The sequence below is a fragment of the Pelobates fuscus genome, chromosome 3, assembly GCF_036172605.1.
Source record: "Pelobates fuscus isolate aPelFus1 chromosome 3, aPelFus1.pri, whole genome shotgun sequence".
In the NCBI taxonomy this organism is placed as follows: Eukaryota; Metazoa; Chordata; class Amphibia; order Anura; family Pelobatidae; genus Pelobates; species Pelobates fuscus.
In genome coordinates this window covers 195,576,338-195,595,667 of record NC_086319.1, presented here as the reverse complement: position 1 = coordinate 195,595,667, position 19,330 = coordinate 195,576,338, and the positions used below count along the sequence as shown (strand labels likewise).

Below are 19,330 nucleotides of genomic sequence, written 5' to 3'. Positions count from 1 at the left end.
TCGCATGTCCCGGTCCCAAGCTTTTGTGAACGTGTGGATTGGGGGTCCTGCATTGATGCTATAACTAGCATAGGCCAGAGATATCAATTTCTTGCGTGGTTTTAGATTAAGGCTTATTTGTTCCACCTCCGTCAGCTGTAGACCATTTACAGGGTTATACGAGCAGATCTTTTGTGTTTTAAACCATGACATAATCTGCATGTATGAAAAGAATGCCTTGTTGGGTACCCCATATTGTGTTTGGAGTTCAGCAAATGATTTTAATGCTGGGCATTGGCATAAGTGTAAAAGGTGTGTGACGTTGTGGGTACACCACGACCTGAAGTTGAAACCCGGTATAGTTAGGGCTAATGTTTCCAGGGGCATTGCTAACGAGGTACCCCCTTTCGCTATATTTGTGTCCCCAAACTGGTCCCAAATTTGCAGTGTGAGTTTTGTTGTGGGGAGGATGTCCTTGAATCTTGGGCGCAGTTTTCTAGAGATCCAGGCTAGAGTCGCTATGGTAAAGTAATTTGTGTAGAATGCTTCTAGGAGCACCCATTGCGGGGAGTTGGGGTGGCCACTGACGGCCAGCACCTGGCCCAGGATAGACGCTTTGTAGTAGTTGGTAATATTTGGTAGGCCCATGCCTCCCATTGGGAATGGTTTATATAGAGTGGATTTCGCGATCCTAGGTCTAGTGTCGTTCCATATGAACGAATTGATCACCTTCTGTAGGTCACATAGAAAGCTGTTGGGGACTGCTAGAGGGATAGTCCTAAACAGGTATTGTATTCTTGGGAGGAGTAGCATTTTTGCTGCTGCTATCCTGCCCACCCAAGAGATAAATTTCCCCTTCCAGCTATGTATGAGGGTTTAGAGCTCTGTTAGAAGCGGCGTGTAGTTTGTTTTATGGATGCCTGCTAAAGTCTTTGTCAGGGCTACCCCTAGAAACTTGAGATGGTCTGTGCGCCATTCATATGCGAACGATTCTTTAAGGAGGGTCATCTCTGATTGTAGAATGTTTATTCCCATAGCTTGTGTCTTAGATATGTTTAATTTGTAATATGAGCAATTTCCATATTGGTGAATCAGTTGGTGTAGCCTGGTTAATGAGCCCTGTGGGTTTTGTAGTGTAAGGAGGACGTCATCTGCTAATAGTGTGAGTTTGTATTCTTTTTTTTTACTTTGATGCCATGTATTTTGGAATCATTCCTAATTAATTGTGTAAGGGGTTCTAGAGCTAATATGTACAATATCGGGGATAGGTGGGCAACCCTGACGAGAACCATTGGTTATTTTAAAGCCGTTCCAGGAAAAGCCCCCTTCACCACCTGGGCCGAGGGATAGGAGTATAGCGGGTGTATGAGCGTGGTGAATTGTGAGGAGAATCCAAATCTCCCTAGGACTGCGTAGAGGAAGGGGCAGTGTAGGCGATCAAAAGCTTTTTTCAGCATCTAGCGATACTAATACACTTGGCGTACATCCCCCCCGCAGCCCACCCAACAAATCCAGCACCTTCCTCACTCCATCCGCCACCCTGGCGTCCACCCACAAACCCCAACTGGTCTGCATGTATTAGCGTAAGTATGATTGGAGCCAACCTGGTGGCGAATATTTTAGCTAATATTTTTGTGTCCGTGTTGAGGAGCGAGATCGGACGCAAGTTTTGGCTCTTGTTTGGTGGTTTCCCTGGTTTGGGAAGTGTCACTACATGTGCCATAAGCAATTCTTTTGGCATGATGCCAGCTGAAATGATGTGGTTATACGCTGGGGTCATGTGGGGGGCTAGAATCGTAGAAATTTTTTTTTGTAAATTTGTAAATTATCTGGTAAACAAATTCAGGCTGGAACTGCTGCAAAGCCATTGCCGCAGAGACATACTAGGAATGGCAGATGGATTACTGTAGGATCTGGTAGACTTGGAGTTGTGGATAAAAGGCATATTGCACAGTCTGTTGTTCTACATAATTCATTTTCTGCACTTTCAGAGTGTAGTGGTGTCCTGGAGATAGGCACTGAGGCTAGTGGTGTTGTGCAGAGAGGCACTGAGGCTAGTGGTGTTGTGCAGAGAGGCACTGAGGCTAGTGGTGTTGTGCAGAGAGGCACTGAGGCTAGTGGTGTTGTGCAGAGAGGCACTGAGGCTAGTGGTGTTGTGCAGAGAGGCACTGAGGCTAGTGGTGTTGTGCAGAGAGGCACTGAGGCTAGTGGTGTTGTGCAGAGAGGCACTGAGGCTAGTGGTGTTGTGCAGAGAGGCACTGAGGCTAGTGGTGTTGTGCAGAGAGGCACTGAGGCTAGTGGTGTTGTGCAGAGAGGCACTGAGGCTAGTGGTGTTGTGCAGAGAGGCACTGAGGCTAGTGGTGTTGTGCAGAGAGGCACTGAGGCTAGTGGTGTTGTGCAGAGAGGCTTGAAGACTATGGTGAGGCCTAATAGAAAGCAGTTGTTGTTGGGGGATTCCATCATAAGAGGTGTGGAGATGGACAATGGTGGTCTTGTGAGGTGTCTTCCCGGAGCTACTGCTCACAGAGACAGGAGACGTATCTGTAATATTGTTAAGCAAGCAAAGCAGGAAGGGGAATTGGATGTACTTGTCCATTTAGGGACAAATGACTTGGCTTGCAATGAGGTTTCAGAGGTTAAGGAAGTTTTTAGTGTTTTTGCCAATGATATACGGCAGGTTGCTTCCACACTGTCATTCTCTGAAGTTCTGCCTGTGCATAACACTCAGAACGACAGGCGGATGCGTATTAGGGACTTTAACTTGTGGCTTGGTGAATGGTGTCGGGAGCAAGGATTTGGCTTTATTGCTCATGGTAGCTCTGTTTGGAATGGAAATAAACTGTACAAAAAAGATGGTTTGCATCTTTCTCAAAAGGGAACAAATGTTCTCAGTGAGCAGTTCAGAGGTTTTGCTAGGATGTTTTTAAACTAGGAGGGGGGGGCAAAAGGGTGATAAAACATCAATCCAATTGTCCCCCAAAACAAGGACAGAAGGTGCCTGTAGCAAGTGTGTTAAAAAATGCTAAGCTTAGAGTCATGTCTACAAATGCTCGCAGTTTAGGGAATAAGATCCATGAACTTGTGGCAATAATGGCAACTGATAGTGTAGATTTAGTCGCTGTTACCGAGACATGGTATAATGAGAAAAATGACTGGGACATAGCAATACCAGGGTACTCTTTATATAGAAAAGACAGGGAAGGCAAGAAAGGGGGAGGGGTGGCCCTGTATGTAAAGGATAGCATAAAATCTAGCCTAATAAAGGTTAGTGAGGCGAACATAGAGTCCGTTTGGGTTACGTTAGAATTTGGTAATCACACAGTAACTCGTGTAGGTGTGATTTATAGGCCCCCAGGACAAATTGAAGAGTTAGATAATTTACTAGTTGAAGAAATAGCTAAAATGACAATGAAGGGGGAAGTTATCATCATGGGTGACTTTAATCTTCCTGATGTGAATTGGAAAACAAAAATAGCTACTTGTGCCAGGAGCACACATATTCTAAACTCCCTACTGGGATTGTCTCTAAAACAAGTCGTTGAGGAGCCAACTCGTAAAGAGGCCATACTAGATTTAGTGTTAACAAATGGAGATTTGGTATCAGATATTACTGTAGGTGAAAGTTTAGGATCCAGTGATCATCAGTCAGTGTGGTTTAATATAAGAACAGTGACTGAGTCACACCACACAAAAACAAAAGTTTTAGACTTTAGAAAAACAGACTTTTCTAAAATTAGAATATGTGTAAAGGAGTCATTATCAGACTGGAGCAATTTATATGGAGTCCAAAATAAATGGGATTATTTAAAAGTTGCACTACTGAAGGCAACAGAAAATTGCATTAGGCTTGTCAGTAAAAGCAAAAAATTCAAGAAACCACTGTGGTACTCCGCAGATGTGGCCAAAATAGTAAAAAACAAAAAGTTAGCATTTAGTAATTATAAAAAAAAACAGAGTGAGGAAGACAGAATGACCTATAAGATTAGGCAGAAAGAGGCTAAGCAAGTTATAAGAGCTTCCAAATCCCACACAGAAGAGAAAATAGCACAGTCAGTAAAAAAGGGGGACAAAACTTTTTTTAGATACATAAATGAGAAAAGAAAAGTAAAACAAGGATTAGTTAGATTAAAAAAAAAGAAGGAAGGTATGTAGATGAGGATAAAGGTCTAGCTGACTGCCTCAATGAATATTTTTGTTCGGTATTTACAGATGAAAATGAAGGAAAGGGACCTCTGTTAACAAAAAGGATAAATGAGTCATTTATTACACGTGAGTTTACAGAGGAAGAGGTTCTATTTCAACTGTCAAAAGTAAAGACAAATAAGTCAATGGGACCTGATGGAATACACCCAAAGCTATTAAAAGAGCTTAGTGGTGTACTAGCAAAACCATTAACAGATTTATTTAACCAATCATTGATAACAGGAGTAGTCCCAGAAGATTGGAAGTTAGCGAATGTTGTGCCCATTCACAAGAAAGGTAATAGGGAGGAGTCGGGCAACTATAGGCCAGTAAGCCTTACTTCAGTAGTGGGGAAAGTGATGGAAACCATGTTAAAGGATAGGATTGTTGAACATCTAAAAACACATGGATTTCAAGACCAGAGACAACATGGGTTTACTTCAGGGAGATCATGCCAAACTAATCTTATTGATTTTTTTGATTGGGTAACTAAAATTATAGATCAGGATGGTGCAGTAGACATTGCTTACTTAGATTTCAGTGAGGCTTTTGACACTGTTGCACATAGAAGGCTTATCAATAAACTACAATCTTTGAGTTTGGATTCGAATATTGTTGAATGGGTAAGGCAGTGGCTGAGTGACAGGCAACAGAGGGTTGTAGTCAATGGAGTATATTCGAAGCTTGGGCTTGTCACCAGTGGGGTACCTCAGGGATCTGTACTTGGACCCATTCTCTTTAATATTTTTATTAGTGATATTGCAGAAGGTCTTGATGGTAAGGTGTGTCTTTTTGCGGATGATACTAAGATATGTAACAGGGTTGATGTTCCAGGAGGGATAAGCCAAATGGAAAATGATTTAGGTAAACTAGAAAAATGGTCAGAGTTGTGGCAACTGACATTTAATGTGGATAAGTGCAAGATAATGCATCTTGGACGTAAAAACCCAAGGGTAGAGTACAAAATATTTGATAGAGTCCTAACCTCAACATCTGAGGAAAGGGATTTAGGGGTGATTATTTCTGATGACTTAAAGGTAGGCAGACAATGTAATAGAGCAGCAGGAAATGCTAGCAGAATGCTTGGTTGTATAGGGAGAGGTATTAGCAGTAGAAAGAGGGAAGTGCTCATGCCATTGTACAGAACACTGGTGAGACCTCACTTGGAGTACTGTACACAGTACTGGAGACCGTATCTTCAGAAGGATATTGATACCTTAGAGAGAGTTCAAAGAAGGGCTACTAAACTGGTTCATGGATTGCAGGATAAAACTTACCAGGAAAGGTTGAAGGATCTTAACATGTATAGCTTGGAGGAAAGACGAGACAGGGGGGATATGATAGAAACATTTAAATACATAAAGGGAATCAACACAGTAAAGGAGGAGACTATATTTAAAAGAAGAAAAACTACCACAACAAGAGGACATAGTCTTAAATTAGAGGGACAAAGGTTTAAAAATAATACCAGGAAGTATTACTTTACTGAGAGGGTAGTGGATGCATGGAATAGCCTTCCAGCTGAAGTGGTAGAGGTTAACACAGTAAAGGAGTTTAAGCATGCGTGGGATAGGCATAAGGCTATCCTAACTATAAGATAAGGCCAGGGACTAATGAAAGTATTTAGAAAACTGGGCAGACTAGATGGGCCGAATGGTTCTTATCTGCCGTCACATTCTATGTTTCTATGTTTCTATGTAAAATGTTTTGTAGTAATAATTTGTTAGGCCATCCGGTTCCGGAGATTTCCCAGAGGGTAAGGATGCTATTGTTTGTAATATTTCTTGGGTGGTTATGGGTGCTTGTATTATGTCTTTTTGTTGCAACGTCAGTGATGGCAGATTTGCGAGGTCTAGAAAATTATCAATTTCCATTTCTGTGAGTTGGTGGGTTTTGCTATCTTGTTTTAAATTATATAAATTGTGATAGAATTTGGCCATTTCGTCATTAATGTCTTGTGGGTTGTAAATTCTTTCCCCCTTGTTGGAAAATAGATAGGGAATTTTGGATTGGGCTTGTTTTTTCCTTAGCAATGCAGCCAGAGCTCTCCCCGCTTTATTAACTTGGGAGTATTGTCTCGTTTTTAGGCGTTGCATTGTATAGGACGTTTTGGCTAAGTGAATATCGTTTAGGCGTTGTGTAGCAGTCGCTATTGTCGTGATGAGGGATGCGTCTGGGTTGGTCGCGTGCGCGGCTGTGGCATCTCTGATTGTGCGCAGCAGAGTCAGATATTCTCTATTGGATGTGCGTTTGACGTATGAGGCCCTGCTTATTATAAGTCCTCTTATGGTCGGTTTGTGTGCTTGCCATAATGAAGTGGGTGAGATGCCTGGGGTATCATTAGTCTGAAAGTATTGTTCCAGGTGTTGTGTAATCTGTGAGAGGAAGGCAGGATCGTGTAGTAGGGAGTCATTTAGGCGCCAGGGCGCCCGTCCTCTATAGGGGAAGGAGCCTCTTATTGTGATTGTGAGTGGCGCGTGGTCAGACCACACTATGTCACCAATTTCGCACTGAGTAATTCTCGATGTCTGTAACCCCGATACTAGTATGTGGTATATTCTAGAGAATGTTTTGTGGACTTGTGAATAGTATGTAAACTCTTTTCCAGTTGGGTGTAGTGTACGCCACGCATCATGCAGGTTGTTTTCTGTCATTAGTTTGAGTTAGTTTGAGCACATGGTTTAGGTCTCCACAGATAACTGTTATTCCGGGCGTCGGGTTAGGGAGTTTGTTCAGAATTTTTTGTAGGAATTGTCTTTGGTTCGTGTTGGGGCTGTATATGCCTGCCAATACATATTCCGTATCGTTTATCATGCAGTGCAGTATTATGTATCTCCCTTGCGTGTCTTTTTTTATATGCAGTAGTTCAAACGTTATTGAGTTGTGTATTAGGAACGACACCCCCTTTGATTTGGAGGAGTGTGTGGTGTGGAATTGGGTTGGGTAATCTTGAAGTCCAAATTTAGGGACTCTGTTGGTCACAAAGTGTGTTTCTTGAATGCATTGAATATCTATTTTATCTTGTTTTGCCTCTTCTAAGAGGATGCAGCGTTTATGCGGGTGGTTCAATCCACGGGTGTTGTAAGTTCTTAAGGTTATGGACATTTGTTAGGGTCGTAATGCTGGGTCAAGGCACCCTGTACCTTTTGCGTGAGTACCCTTTCTAGTGGTTGCCGGAATGTGAATGTAGGGTGTACATACAAATATTTTGGTTCTGTTTTCTCCTGAGGGAGGTTAAGGAGGAGGGGGTGTAACCAGAATGAAGGAACTTGGAGGTCCACCTGTTGGACCGACTCCGGTACCCCTCTGAGCCGAATGTTGTTTCTTCGTGCTCTATCTTCGGCATCAGCCATCTGTACTTCTAGCCGTTCTACCTTTTCCTCCAGTTGCTGAACGTGATCTGCCATGTTGTTGTGGGCAGAAGCGAAGTCCTCCATTTTGTCCTCCATTTGCGAGGTGCGGGATCCTATATCCTGCATTTCCTTTCTCAAGGTATCAGCCGTTTGCTGCCATGAGGCTATTAGCTTGCTGGACAGTGTGTCCAGTGCTTGAGCCAGAAAGCTTTTGGTGATATGGTCGGCCTGTGCATGCTCCGCCAAGGAGAGACTCGTGTCTGAGTCTCCGTCGCCATCTTGGTCGTCTTGGGCTGTCTGCGAAGTTTGGCCTTTGTGGACGAATAAATTGATTTTGTCGGCTTTAGGGGCCATTTTCTTCGTTCTGTGGTGAGACACCACCACGGGAGCCGTTGTTCCGTGTATATTTGCGCCTTTTAATGCTTGTTTGTTAGAGCTCGGTGCCGGAGCAAGTCCTTATGCGGCCATCTTGCTCGGCGATATTAGCTATTTTAATATAGTCTGTGGCCGTTAAATTACTGGTGGTGAATTCCTTTGGACGTAGAAATCCATAAAAAGCTAGATAGATGGCTGTTTTAATTACTATGTTGGTTATATGTTCGAAAGGAGCTGCATCTAACAAATCGGATAATGATTGGAATATTTTATCTGGTATGAAAGGAATCCTATTTTATTAGGATGTTGTAATAGCATGTGGTGTTGGATGCCTGTAAGATAAAGTTTGATCTTGTTAAAAGATAATTTTAAGTTAAGGTGTCAAAAAGAAGTGAACCCCAATATAAATTCCAAAGCAAACATGTCCTGAACTTTCAATTCTGCAATGAACTTGAAAATGTGAAAGGCCCTATCGTATGTTTTCCTACAGTTAACCGAAAGTGCAAGGTGGGAAAGGTTGCGTGCATGAATCAATAAGACATTTAATCCAGGAGCATTTCTTGGAATAACGGGGCAGGGGTAGCCAGCCGGGAAGCGGTGGGCAGAGTCTGGAGGAAAGCCTGAAATCGAAACCGAGACAGGTGATCAGCTGATATATTTGTGACACCTGGAACGTGAATGCAGGTGACAAAAAAAATGGTAAGTGGCCGCTACCCATGTGAGTTTCCTTAAAAAGCTCATAATTACCGAAGATGATGACCGCCCTTTATTAACAATGTGACAAGTGGCTAGGTTGTCAGAAAAACCTCTGACTGAGTGAACGGCCCTGTCCGTCCCCCAGGCAACAGCAGCGTCCACGATTGGGTATGGACCCCAAAGCCATTGATTTCCACAGATGGCCAGATAGCCAGTATTGGCCACAGCATCTGTCCAGAGTGTAGGTGAATTGTTGGAAATAGGGGGGATGAACATGGCTTGCCCATTCCAAGATGTGAGAAACATGCGCCACATGAGTAAGTCAGCTGTTGCGTGAGTATCTAACGTGATGCGTGATTCGTCTGAGGTGAGTTTCGGGAACAAAGAAAGTAGGCGGGAAATTAAAGATCTACCCTGTGGAATGATCCTCATGGCAAAATTGAGCGACCCCAGCAGAAATTGAAGTTCTTTCCGGTCGCAAGAACCTAGCTGTACGTACAGCTCAATACTCGCCAGGGTGCGCTCAATCTTCCTGGGGAAGGCTTGCTTGCATGTGAATCGATTCTAGTTGAATCATCAGGAAATGCATAACTGTGTCTGGACCTATTTTTTTTTTTTTTTTTTTTATAAAGGAGACTGGTATACCCAGGGACTCAAAAAGAGCCAACATGTGTTTAAGGCTGCTAGGGGTCGTGAGTTGTTTTCGATCGTGAGAAAGTCATTTAAATAGTGAATTACAGCCGGACATCTGCACACATTAAGTAGTAACCAACACAAGGTTTCAGCGAAGATATCGAATATTTTGGGGCTGCTCTTAGAGACGAAAGTGAGCCGGGAGAAGAAATAATATAAACCCTGCCACTTAATGCAGTGCAGATGCCACAGTGAAGGGTGAATGGGAAGTAACTTGAAAGCATTGACAATGTCTGTTTTACTGAGCCATGCTCCTGTCCCAGCTGCCAAAATGGCCCAGATTGCATTGTCAATAGTGGCATAATGCAGAGAGAATTTGTCGGAGGGTATGAGGGAATTGAGACTGGGGATAGTGGAGGAATGTGGTGCTGATAAATCGATGATCACTCTGGGTTTATGTGAAGTTTTCCCCGTGACAACCCCAATAGGGTTAGTTCTCCATGAAGTGAAAGGTGGAGAAACAAATGGCCCGAATACAAAACCCTGTTCTAATTCAATTCTTATAAGATCACTCACTAACTCTGGATCTGTCATTGCTGTTTGTAGATTATTACATTCCAGTGTACCAGATGGCACGTGTATGATACCCGTGTGAAACCCCTAAGACAACCCTTCGGTGAGAAAATTAACCAAGTGTTGTGAGGGGTGGTGTTGTAACAGAACAGCAAATAATGTGATGTTGATGCAAGTGTGGTACGGTTTAGGAAAGTTTTTATTAGGAAACATGTTTTTTGCGTGAGCCCAAAAACAGTGAGCACAAACGTGTAACAATCTACAGGAACTAAAACCACAAGTGCCCGCATTAAAGTTGTTGCATATTAGGGATTTTCACAGGAAGATGATGTTCCTACCCAGCTTATTCTTCAAAATTCTGGTTGGTCTTGCAGAGTTTGGGCCTGAGTGGCTCTGCTCAACTTCCGCTGTATTAGGGGAAAAGGTTGGTACTATGTGCTGTGTATGCACAAACTGCAAAAGTTGGAGCCCTGAGGCCTGCAAAATATCTGCAGAATAACTGTGTCCAGCTTACTCCAGTTTATTTTGTAGTTAAACTGAGTCAGTGCTGCAGCCACTTTTGCAGAAAAGGAACGGTGGTAGTCATAAAAGGCTGTTCCACTGTATTTGTGCCCCAGATGCACCAGCTTGTGCATGTAAACGTCCAAGTCTTCCCTTTTCTCAGGATACACAGAGCAATACACATCCCTATAAATCCCAAAACCCAACACTAATTGAGGTATAGACAGTTTTTTGTTTAGCCTAGAATCTCTGAAATGTCCCCATATGCAAAGGTCCTTTTCTCAAGGACATCCCGGATGGCAATGAGGAGCGAGACTAGGTTAGCATCCTTGCCTTCCAGAATGTCCTTTTTTTTTTTTTTGTGCAGAGAAATATGACAACATTCTCGAGGTACCCCAACGGCATTCCTCGCGTTACTTTTCAACATTAATTAAAATGGGGTAATTAAGATTACATGCACATTTACTTATTTTTGTTAGTCGCTAGCAAGAGGTATGTAAAACAGTTATATCTGAGCTGGTCATGCTTAGTTGACTAGTAATTACAATAATATACGATTGGTAAGTTATAGGCTATGCAGACTAATATCGGGTGTAGATTTCTCCACACTGCTTGAAATTAACCACCGGGGGGCAGCGAGTCACTGGGCTTGCCGGGTAAAGCATACATTTAGGTTTAGACATTTTTAATCTATGTCCCTGCAGTTCTGCAGTGATTAAAGCAACCGTGTTAAGGTCATAAATGGTCAGAAAAAGACTGCTAAACTAAAGAAAATACAGTGCTCTGCTGGGCTGTCATTATACAAGGTTAGCAGCTGCTTAGTTACTCCTGTAGCTGCGCTGGGTCGGCTGCCGTCCTGGTCACCATCATCAAGTCCCTTATTTTTCCCGCTGGGTGCTTGAGCGTTTCGGTACTTGCCGGTCAGGGGTGCGTGTCATTTGCCAGCATCAGCCTTGGGTGCAGAATAATGCCTGTATGCTGCGATCGCTGCTCCTCTCAGTGTGGGCAGAGTGAGAGTCCTGGTAAAGTCCCCTTAAGTCCGCCGGTATCACAGGGAGTTGTAGCTTCCGATTATATATTTGGGAGCTTGATCTCCGGCTTGCAATGGACGCGGCAGCCATCTTGGATTTTGCCATGCGGTTCTTGTGTTATCGTGTCGCCGCTCAGATGGTAGAAGCGGTCACTGCCTCTCCGGTGGGGTCTGGGATAACCCCCCCGGCCCACGGGGTGGGGGAGGGGGGGGGAGAGCAGGGCCCTCGGTAGGCATGCGAGAGGTCCCGCCGGACTAAGCACAGGAGATCGGCCACCTCTCCCGCCAGAGCCTCACGACAGGCCTCAGTCTCAGTCGCCCAGCAGTCCACTTTACCGGCAGAACGGGGGCTGATCTTGACCTCCAGGGTATTTGCTTGTGTCCCCTTTGCCTTCGTGTGCCTGTTGATCTTTTTTTTTTTTTTCGGGGAAAAAAGGTAAGTTTTCATTGGTTTTGTTATTTTCATAGCGGAGCCGAGGTGCCCCACGTCCATCCAGCTCGGCGGTCAGGCCCCGCCCCAGAATGTCCTTTTTTACAGTAGCCGGGACCATATGCGATGAGTTGATACTCTCAGGGACCTTAAATGTGGCAAGAGAGTTACCGGGCGTGACAGCTGATCCTGCTGAATCAGGAATAGCAGGCCCTGCAGACACACTGGAAGAACAGACTGCTTCTAATTTCTCCAGTCTATCACTTATAGTTTCAATATAAGACATCAACGAGGTCATCATAGCATTAAGAGCCGGCATCTGAGTCCCACTAGGCCCTTCCCCTACATCTGAGTTGTCAGTGTTCGTATTGAGTAGTCTGAATAACTCCGCTTTCTTGGCAGTAGCTGGGAATAGAATACATCTTCTACAGAGCTCTGCTGTGAGGTGTAGAATAGTCCATGAATAAACAAGGTATGCTAACTGAAGATGGAAGAAAAAAGGAAATATTAATATCAAATATCACTATCAATAAGATGGGCTGCTTCACAACAAATATGAGCGACTAGTAAAATGAAACATAAGAAATATAGTAGTGTGAGCGCTCCAATAAAATAAATTACGTAAAATTAGATCAACCACCCCAGCAATTAAAATGTTAATTGAATAAATATAATACATCCAACACCCTGAGTCTAATAAGGAATATAAAGCTAGTCCCTGCTGTAAAACAGTAAAGTGCCGCAACACCAATATAAGCACAATTCACTGAATTATATTAGGTAAATCATATCGTGCCTTTTATTTAAAAAAAAAAAAAAAACAAATTTAAGAAATATATAAAAGGTTTCTAAATATAAACCAGCTAGATATCGCAATGTTATCTCCTAAAAAGTTTGTCAACGCAGGAGCAATATCTTTGACTATTCCACCCGAAACGCACCTGTGGGAAGAACATCACGATGACATAAAATGTCAGCTCATATGGCAGGATGATATACCATAAATAACCAATCTAAAAAAGCAATAATCATATACCAATATTTGTAGACCTGTAATAACATTTGTAACCAGTAGGGGTCACCGTCAACCCAAAGTGACAGGTATACATACTCTTAGTCTTAATTAGTGTGAGAGAGGAATTAGTAACACCTGTCAATGGGGAAGAATCGTGCGAACAGTCTATGCCTTTACCTAGTCGTTTGCATGTGTCACAACAAAATTACTGGAAAGGTTTGTATGCATCATGGTGAACGATTAAACGTGCGAACGTAGTGAAAGGAGCCGAACGATGCTTGCGTTTGTGTGGTAGAAAGAACTGAAACCCCTACCCATAGGAGTAAACTGATTGTACGCAAAGTGCCGAAATGCCAACAAACCATACAAATGAAATAAGAAAAGGAATAGACCCTAACCACGATGACGCTGAACGAATGCGACCGCAGCCTTACGGTAAGGGTCTGACTTACGGTTGAAAAATGAGCCGCACCAAGAGCGGCCTCCTAGCAAGCCGGAGGAGGCAGCGGCCTGATAGCATTTGGTGAGCGGTCAGGTAAGTAGAACAGAAACAGGAACCAGGACCACGAGGGAAAACAGGTAAGATACAGCAAAACGGCGAAGTAACCCCTTCAACTCACCAGACCAACAAAGGTGGGAGAGTACTTTTAAAGGGGATTCAAGCCCATCCAACAACTACAGGCCCAGCCTTAAATATATATAATCAGAAATACAAGGAATCATAAGCATGAAAAATGAAATCCATAAATAACTTACAGGAGTCCAAAAAATAATGAATCCCAATAATAAAAAATAAAAAAATACTTGTAAATACCCTTACTGGTAGACTTACAGGCACACATACTGATACTGACAGAAATACACACACACATTTTCTCAAACAGTGAGCGAAGGAGCAGAGCAAGAACTGCAGCAAGATTACTCCACGCTCCCGAAGCGTTCCAAACTTCAAACAGACGCATGCTCTCACTGACAGACAGACACACTATATATGTAAATATATACTAAAAATGCAAATAAACATTGCTAAATTGTTAAAGATATAACCCACTTGTAATTACTAATCAAAGGTGAAATTATTTTTTTTTTCTATTTTCTTCCTTTTTTCTTCCTTTTCTTTTCTTATTATCTATACCACATGTGAATAAAAATTCTAAAATGTTAAAGCATATGCTAGTTTATAATGTCTTTGCCACTTCTTGCCTTCACTATGGAGCCAGTTTCTGCCTTAGGAATAAAATGATGATAATTCTATTTTAACTTCCATGTGTCTTTGCCAGGAGGATTGTTGGATTCTTCTTAATCCTTACTCAGTTGGGATTTTGCTGTGTCTACTTCGTATTCATGGCAGATAATATCAAGCAGGTACTGACAATGTGTTCTTTAATTTTAGAAATGCATGTGTGTAATATTCTAATAAAATCACAGTATTCCCCAGCAATAGAGAATATATCCTAAAAAGTGTTTACATTTATAAAAGTGTCATAAAATTCAAAGTAAACTTCTCATGAAATTTAGGTTTATGCTATATTGTTGTAATCACGCTATACCACATATGACAGCATCTATCATTAGGAGATACGACAACTGTTAAGAGTGAAAGTGTTTTATACCAATACAAAGAAAAGTGATGTTTGAAATGAAATGTGATATATAGTAACCAAAACAACTTCAGCTTAATGAAGCAGTTTTGGTGTATAGATCATGCCACTACAGTTTCAGTGCTCAATTCTCTGTCTCTTAGAAATTAAATCACTTTTTTGTTTATGCAGCCCTAGGAACACCTCCCTGCGTGTGACTTATACAACCTCCCAAAACACGTCATGTAAAGAGTCATCTTCCTTTTTTGCAAATTCTGTTTCAAAGGGACACTTTAGTCACCAGAGCAACTAGAGCTTATTCCTTAAGGACGGTGGGCATTCTATGCTGTCCTTGGGGACCCGGCTCTAAACGCCGGCGGGCGGCATAGAATGCCCAAGCCGTCCTATGTACTTACCCGGTCGCCGGTGATAGCGGTGTGGGGACTCAGCTGGGAGCCCAGGGAGTCCCCTCCGTCTGTTTTGGCCCCCCTGGGCCATGTGATCGCAAGGCATAGCCGTCCACAGCAGTGCCAACAGGGGGAGTGCCTGGAAAAAGTTAAAATAAAGTTTAAAACACTTTAAAATTATATATACTTAGATCATATATATATATATATATATATATATATATATGTGTGTGTATGTATATGTGTATATATATATATATATATATATATATATATATATACACACATATATACATACACTGTCTAAGTGTATTTTAATATTAATATTTATAGATATAGATATAGATATAGATATATATACATGTACAATGATATTGTAATGATATTTATATATATTATGTATAATATAAAATAAATAAATATGTAAATACGTTAAATAAATAAATGTGTAAATTTGTTCTAACTGTATTTTAAAATTAAAATGTGTGTGTATATATATATATATATATATATATATATATATATATATATATATATATATATATATATATATAGATAGATAGATAGATAGATATCAAAATACATTTAGAACGAAATAATATATCTATATACATAAGTATATACGTATATATCACTATATATATATATATAATTTTAAAATGTTATTTATATATATATATGTATCTATATAATAATTATATGAATATATTTATGTAATAATTTTACATAATTAGGTCATTTTTATTAATTACAATTAGCGGGACCTGCCTGACAACCCATGCCGAAAGTATAGGGAATTTAATTTGCTAGCACTATATTTAACCCTATAACTTTCCAAAACACCATAAAACCTGTACATGGGGGGTACTGTTTTACTCGGAAGACTTTGCTGAACACAAATATTAGTGTTTCAAAACATAAAATGTATTACAACAATGATATCGTCAGTGAAAGTGAATTTTTTTGCATTTTTCACACACAAATGGCACTTACACGGACGATATAATTGTTGTGATATGTTTTACTGTTTTGAAACACTAACATTTGTGTTCAGTGAAGTCTCCCAAGTATAACAGTACCCCTCATGTACAGGTTTTATGGTGTTTTCAAAAGTTACAGAGTCAAATATAAGGCTTGCGTTTCAGTTTTTTCACATTTAAATTCGCCAGGTTGGTTTTGCCTCCTTTGAGACCGTATGATAGCCCAGGAATGACAATTACCCCCATGATGGCATACCATTTGCAATAGAAGACAACCCAAGGTATTGCAAATGGGGTATGTTAAGTCTTTTTTTATCAGCCACTTGGTCACAAACACTGGCCAAAATTGGCGTTCAAATTAGTTTTTTGCCTTTTTCACACACAAACAAATATTAACGATATCGTTGTAATACATTTTACGGTTTTACGGTTTACGGTTTTGAAACACAAATATTTGTGTTCAGCGATGTCTTCGAGTAAAACAGTACCCCCCATGTATAGGTTTTATGGTGTCTTGGAAAGCTATAGGGTTAAATATAGTGCTAGCAAATTAAATTCCCTATACTTTCGGCCTGGGTTGTCAGGCAGGTCCCGCAAATAGTAATTAATAAAATGACCTAGTTATGTTAAATTATTATATAAATATATATGTAAAATTATTTTTATTTATATATAGGTATACATATAGTGATATATACCTCTGTATATAGATATAAATATTATTTCGTTCTACGTGTATTTTGTATTATCAAAATACAGTTAGAACGAAATGACACATATATTACGTATTAACATATTTTTTTAATTATATATAAATATATATTTAATCAATATCCTTCTACGTGTATTTTGATATTTATATATATATATATATATATTAATATTAAAATACACTTAGACTGTGTGTGCGTGTGTGTGTGTGTGTGTGTGTATATATATATATATATATATATATATATATATATATATATATATATATATATATATATATACTTAGATCCTATATATGATCTACATATATTTTTTTTGTAACTGTAATATATTTATTTTATTTTTCACAGGAGAGGGGCAGAGACAGTGTCAGCCAGTGATTTTACATCAGTGGCTGACACACAGGATCAGTGATCACAGTGACTGGCTGTCACTGTGATCACCTCCTGCAGATCGCGGTAATTGGCCACAGGGGGAGTGCCTGGGTGGCCAGGCATGCCCCCATCGCGATCTGCAGGGGATCCTGCCTGTAGTTACATGTGTCAGCCAATAGGCTGACACATAGTAACTCTGATCGCAGTGACAGGCATGTCCCCCGACCGCAATGTGCTGCAGTGTAATGGCGCAGGCTCCATGTGTCAGCCAGTTTCAAATCAGCTGACACACGGTAAATACTGATCGCAGTGACATCCTGTCACTGCGATCAGAGACTGCAGATCGCGATCACCGGCCACGGGGGGGGGGCTGCCTGGGGCATCCCCCCCAACCACGATCTGCAGCGGTCGATTAGCGCCAGCCACGTGGGCGGCCATTATAGCGAGGGCGTACTATTATTCCCGTCGGCGTTTAGAGACAGCTCCTGCAGGGCGTAATAGTACGCCCTCCGGATTTAAGGGGTTATCAGAGAAAAGGCAGTGTTAACATTTATCCCTAGGAACACCTCTAGTGGCCACTAGCGGTGATTCCGGGTCAGTGCCGCACAGTGTGGAGGTGCTGGCAATAAGGTAAGTTTTCTTAACGATTAATGGGGGCAAGACAACACTTTTGGCTAGGAGCTGATTGAACAACTTTCAAAAAAACCTTAAAGTAGGTAAAAGGGATATATATATATTTTTTTGTTTTGTTTTTGTTTTGTTTTTGTTTTTTGACTTGCATAAAATACATCTCATGAGCTCACACCATTGAGTATCTCTCACTGCATTAACTGTGAGTAACTCTTTCATATTGTTTTACGAACATTGCATTTTCCCCTTATCTTGAACCTGTTTGCATTAATTCACCATTTTTTTTATAACTCAATATTCTTTTAATAATAATTTTTGCTTCGGTTGAAAAAATACGAAACAAACATATTGCATACAGGAGTGTTTCCGATTGTTGCTGAAATACATTTTTATTAAAAATGAAAATGTGTACAACTAAATAGGTTATATCTGTAGCATGTTAGTTAAATACTATTTTCGTCTAATAATGAAGCATGACTGTGAATACAATCTTTTGATAATTTTCAGTTAACACAGCTTGCAGAATCCAAATGACCATGCAATCTTATTATTGCAGGGCACTTTTTTCTGTTTGTTTTATTGACCTTCTGTCTCCTTGTCCAACTAATTATGAGGCATTTGTTTTCCTATCACAGAAGAAATATATGTAGGGTAATATTTTTCCAGTGAGGGTTTAGTAAAACATGCAATAATCTTGAAAAATAAGTCCACTTGATGATCTTGCAGGGGACACTGCACTTTGTGATTGTCATCTATTTTTTCACATAAATATTGTCAGAATGTTATTTAGTTTTGTAGCAAATCCTGCTTTGCTCCTTCAGCTGTGGCATTATTCAACCAATCTGTGGATCTTCTTATATACACAATAGACGTTCTCATTAACAACTCCCACAAGTGAGTTGAAGCCATAAGTGGATCTCTTGTTCCTTTTTAAGTAAATAACAAATTGTGAATATCTCCACTTGTTCAACATTGAGTAGAATGAGAAGTTATTGAGGGTGCACACATATATGCACTGTTTGACCCTGCTATATAAAGAGACCTCATAGTTCCTGGTTGAGGATGTCTCCAGAGAAGGTATGGAGTTCCGAATTTTGATGCAAAATAGGACACAGGAGTTAAGTAATGGAATAAATTATTTTAAAAAGTATAATGTATATATGCAAACCATACATAAATGTTGGCAAGCCCACCCCCTTGTATGCATTTTAATTAAAATCTATATTTTATGATTGCAAATTTTCTAGGTACAGTTTTCTATTTAACTTACAATATTTACTTATACCTCTACGCTATAAACATTGAGATATATACTACAGATTTGTAAAGTACATCCATATCTGTGTAAACTCACCTACTGAGAGATCCAATTTTGACAGATGTGTGGATGCAACCTCTGGATTAGAGGATATCTTCTTTTTTCACATACCAATACAATGATGCATGGCATCCACATAGTCTTTGATCCAAACTTCCAGTCTATATACTGTAACGGCAAACTTCTCAATCGAGGAACTTGTATGTTGAGTTGTCCGCTTTCAGTTTTTGGAGTACCAGTGAAGAAGAATTCCTCCGTAATTATTAAATAAACAATATTATTATTCTCTTGTAAGAAAAACAGTTGAGACATTTATATAGGATGATCAGTGTATTAAAATTGTTAGTAATGTGCTACTTCTGTATATAATACAGCATTCATAAAACATCTGTAACGACAGGTGTCTGTGTGTGTGTATGTGTATGTATGTATGTATGTATGTGTGTATGTATGTGTATATATATATATAGGTGTGTGTGTATGTATATATATATATATATATAGGTGTGTGTGTATATATATATATATTAGTGTGTATGTATGTATATATATATATATATATA

At 40.4% G+C, this 19,330-nt stretch overlaps 1 protein-coding gene across 1 annotated transcript in view; it reads left to right on the top strand.

The window, feature by feature from the left end:
• Positions 1 to 19,330, top strand: part of LOC134602707 (proton-coupled amino acid transporter 1-like) — a 115,350-nt gene that overhangs the window by 36,725 nt on the left and 59,295 nt on the right. Inside the window, exon 6 of the mRNA XM_063447864.1 lies at positions 14,048 to 14,132. Within this exon, the coding sequence (XP_063303934.1) occupies positions 14,048 to 14,132 (85 nt within the window). The remainder of the gene's footprint in view (positions 1 to 14,047; positions 14,133 to 19,330) is intronic.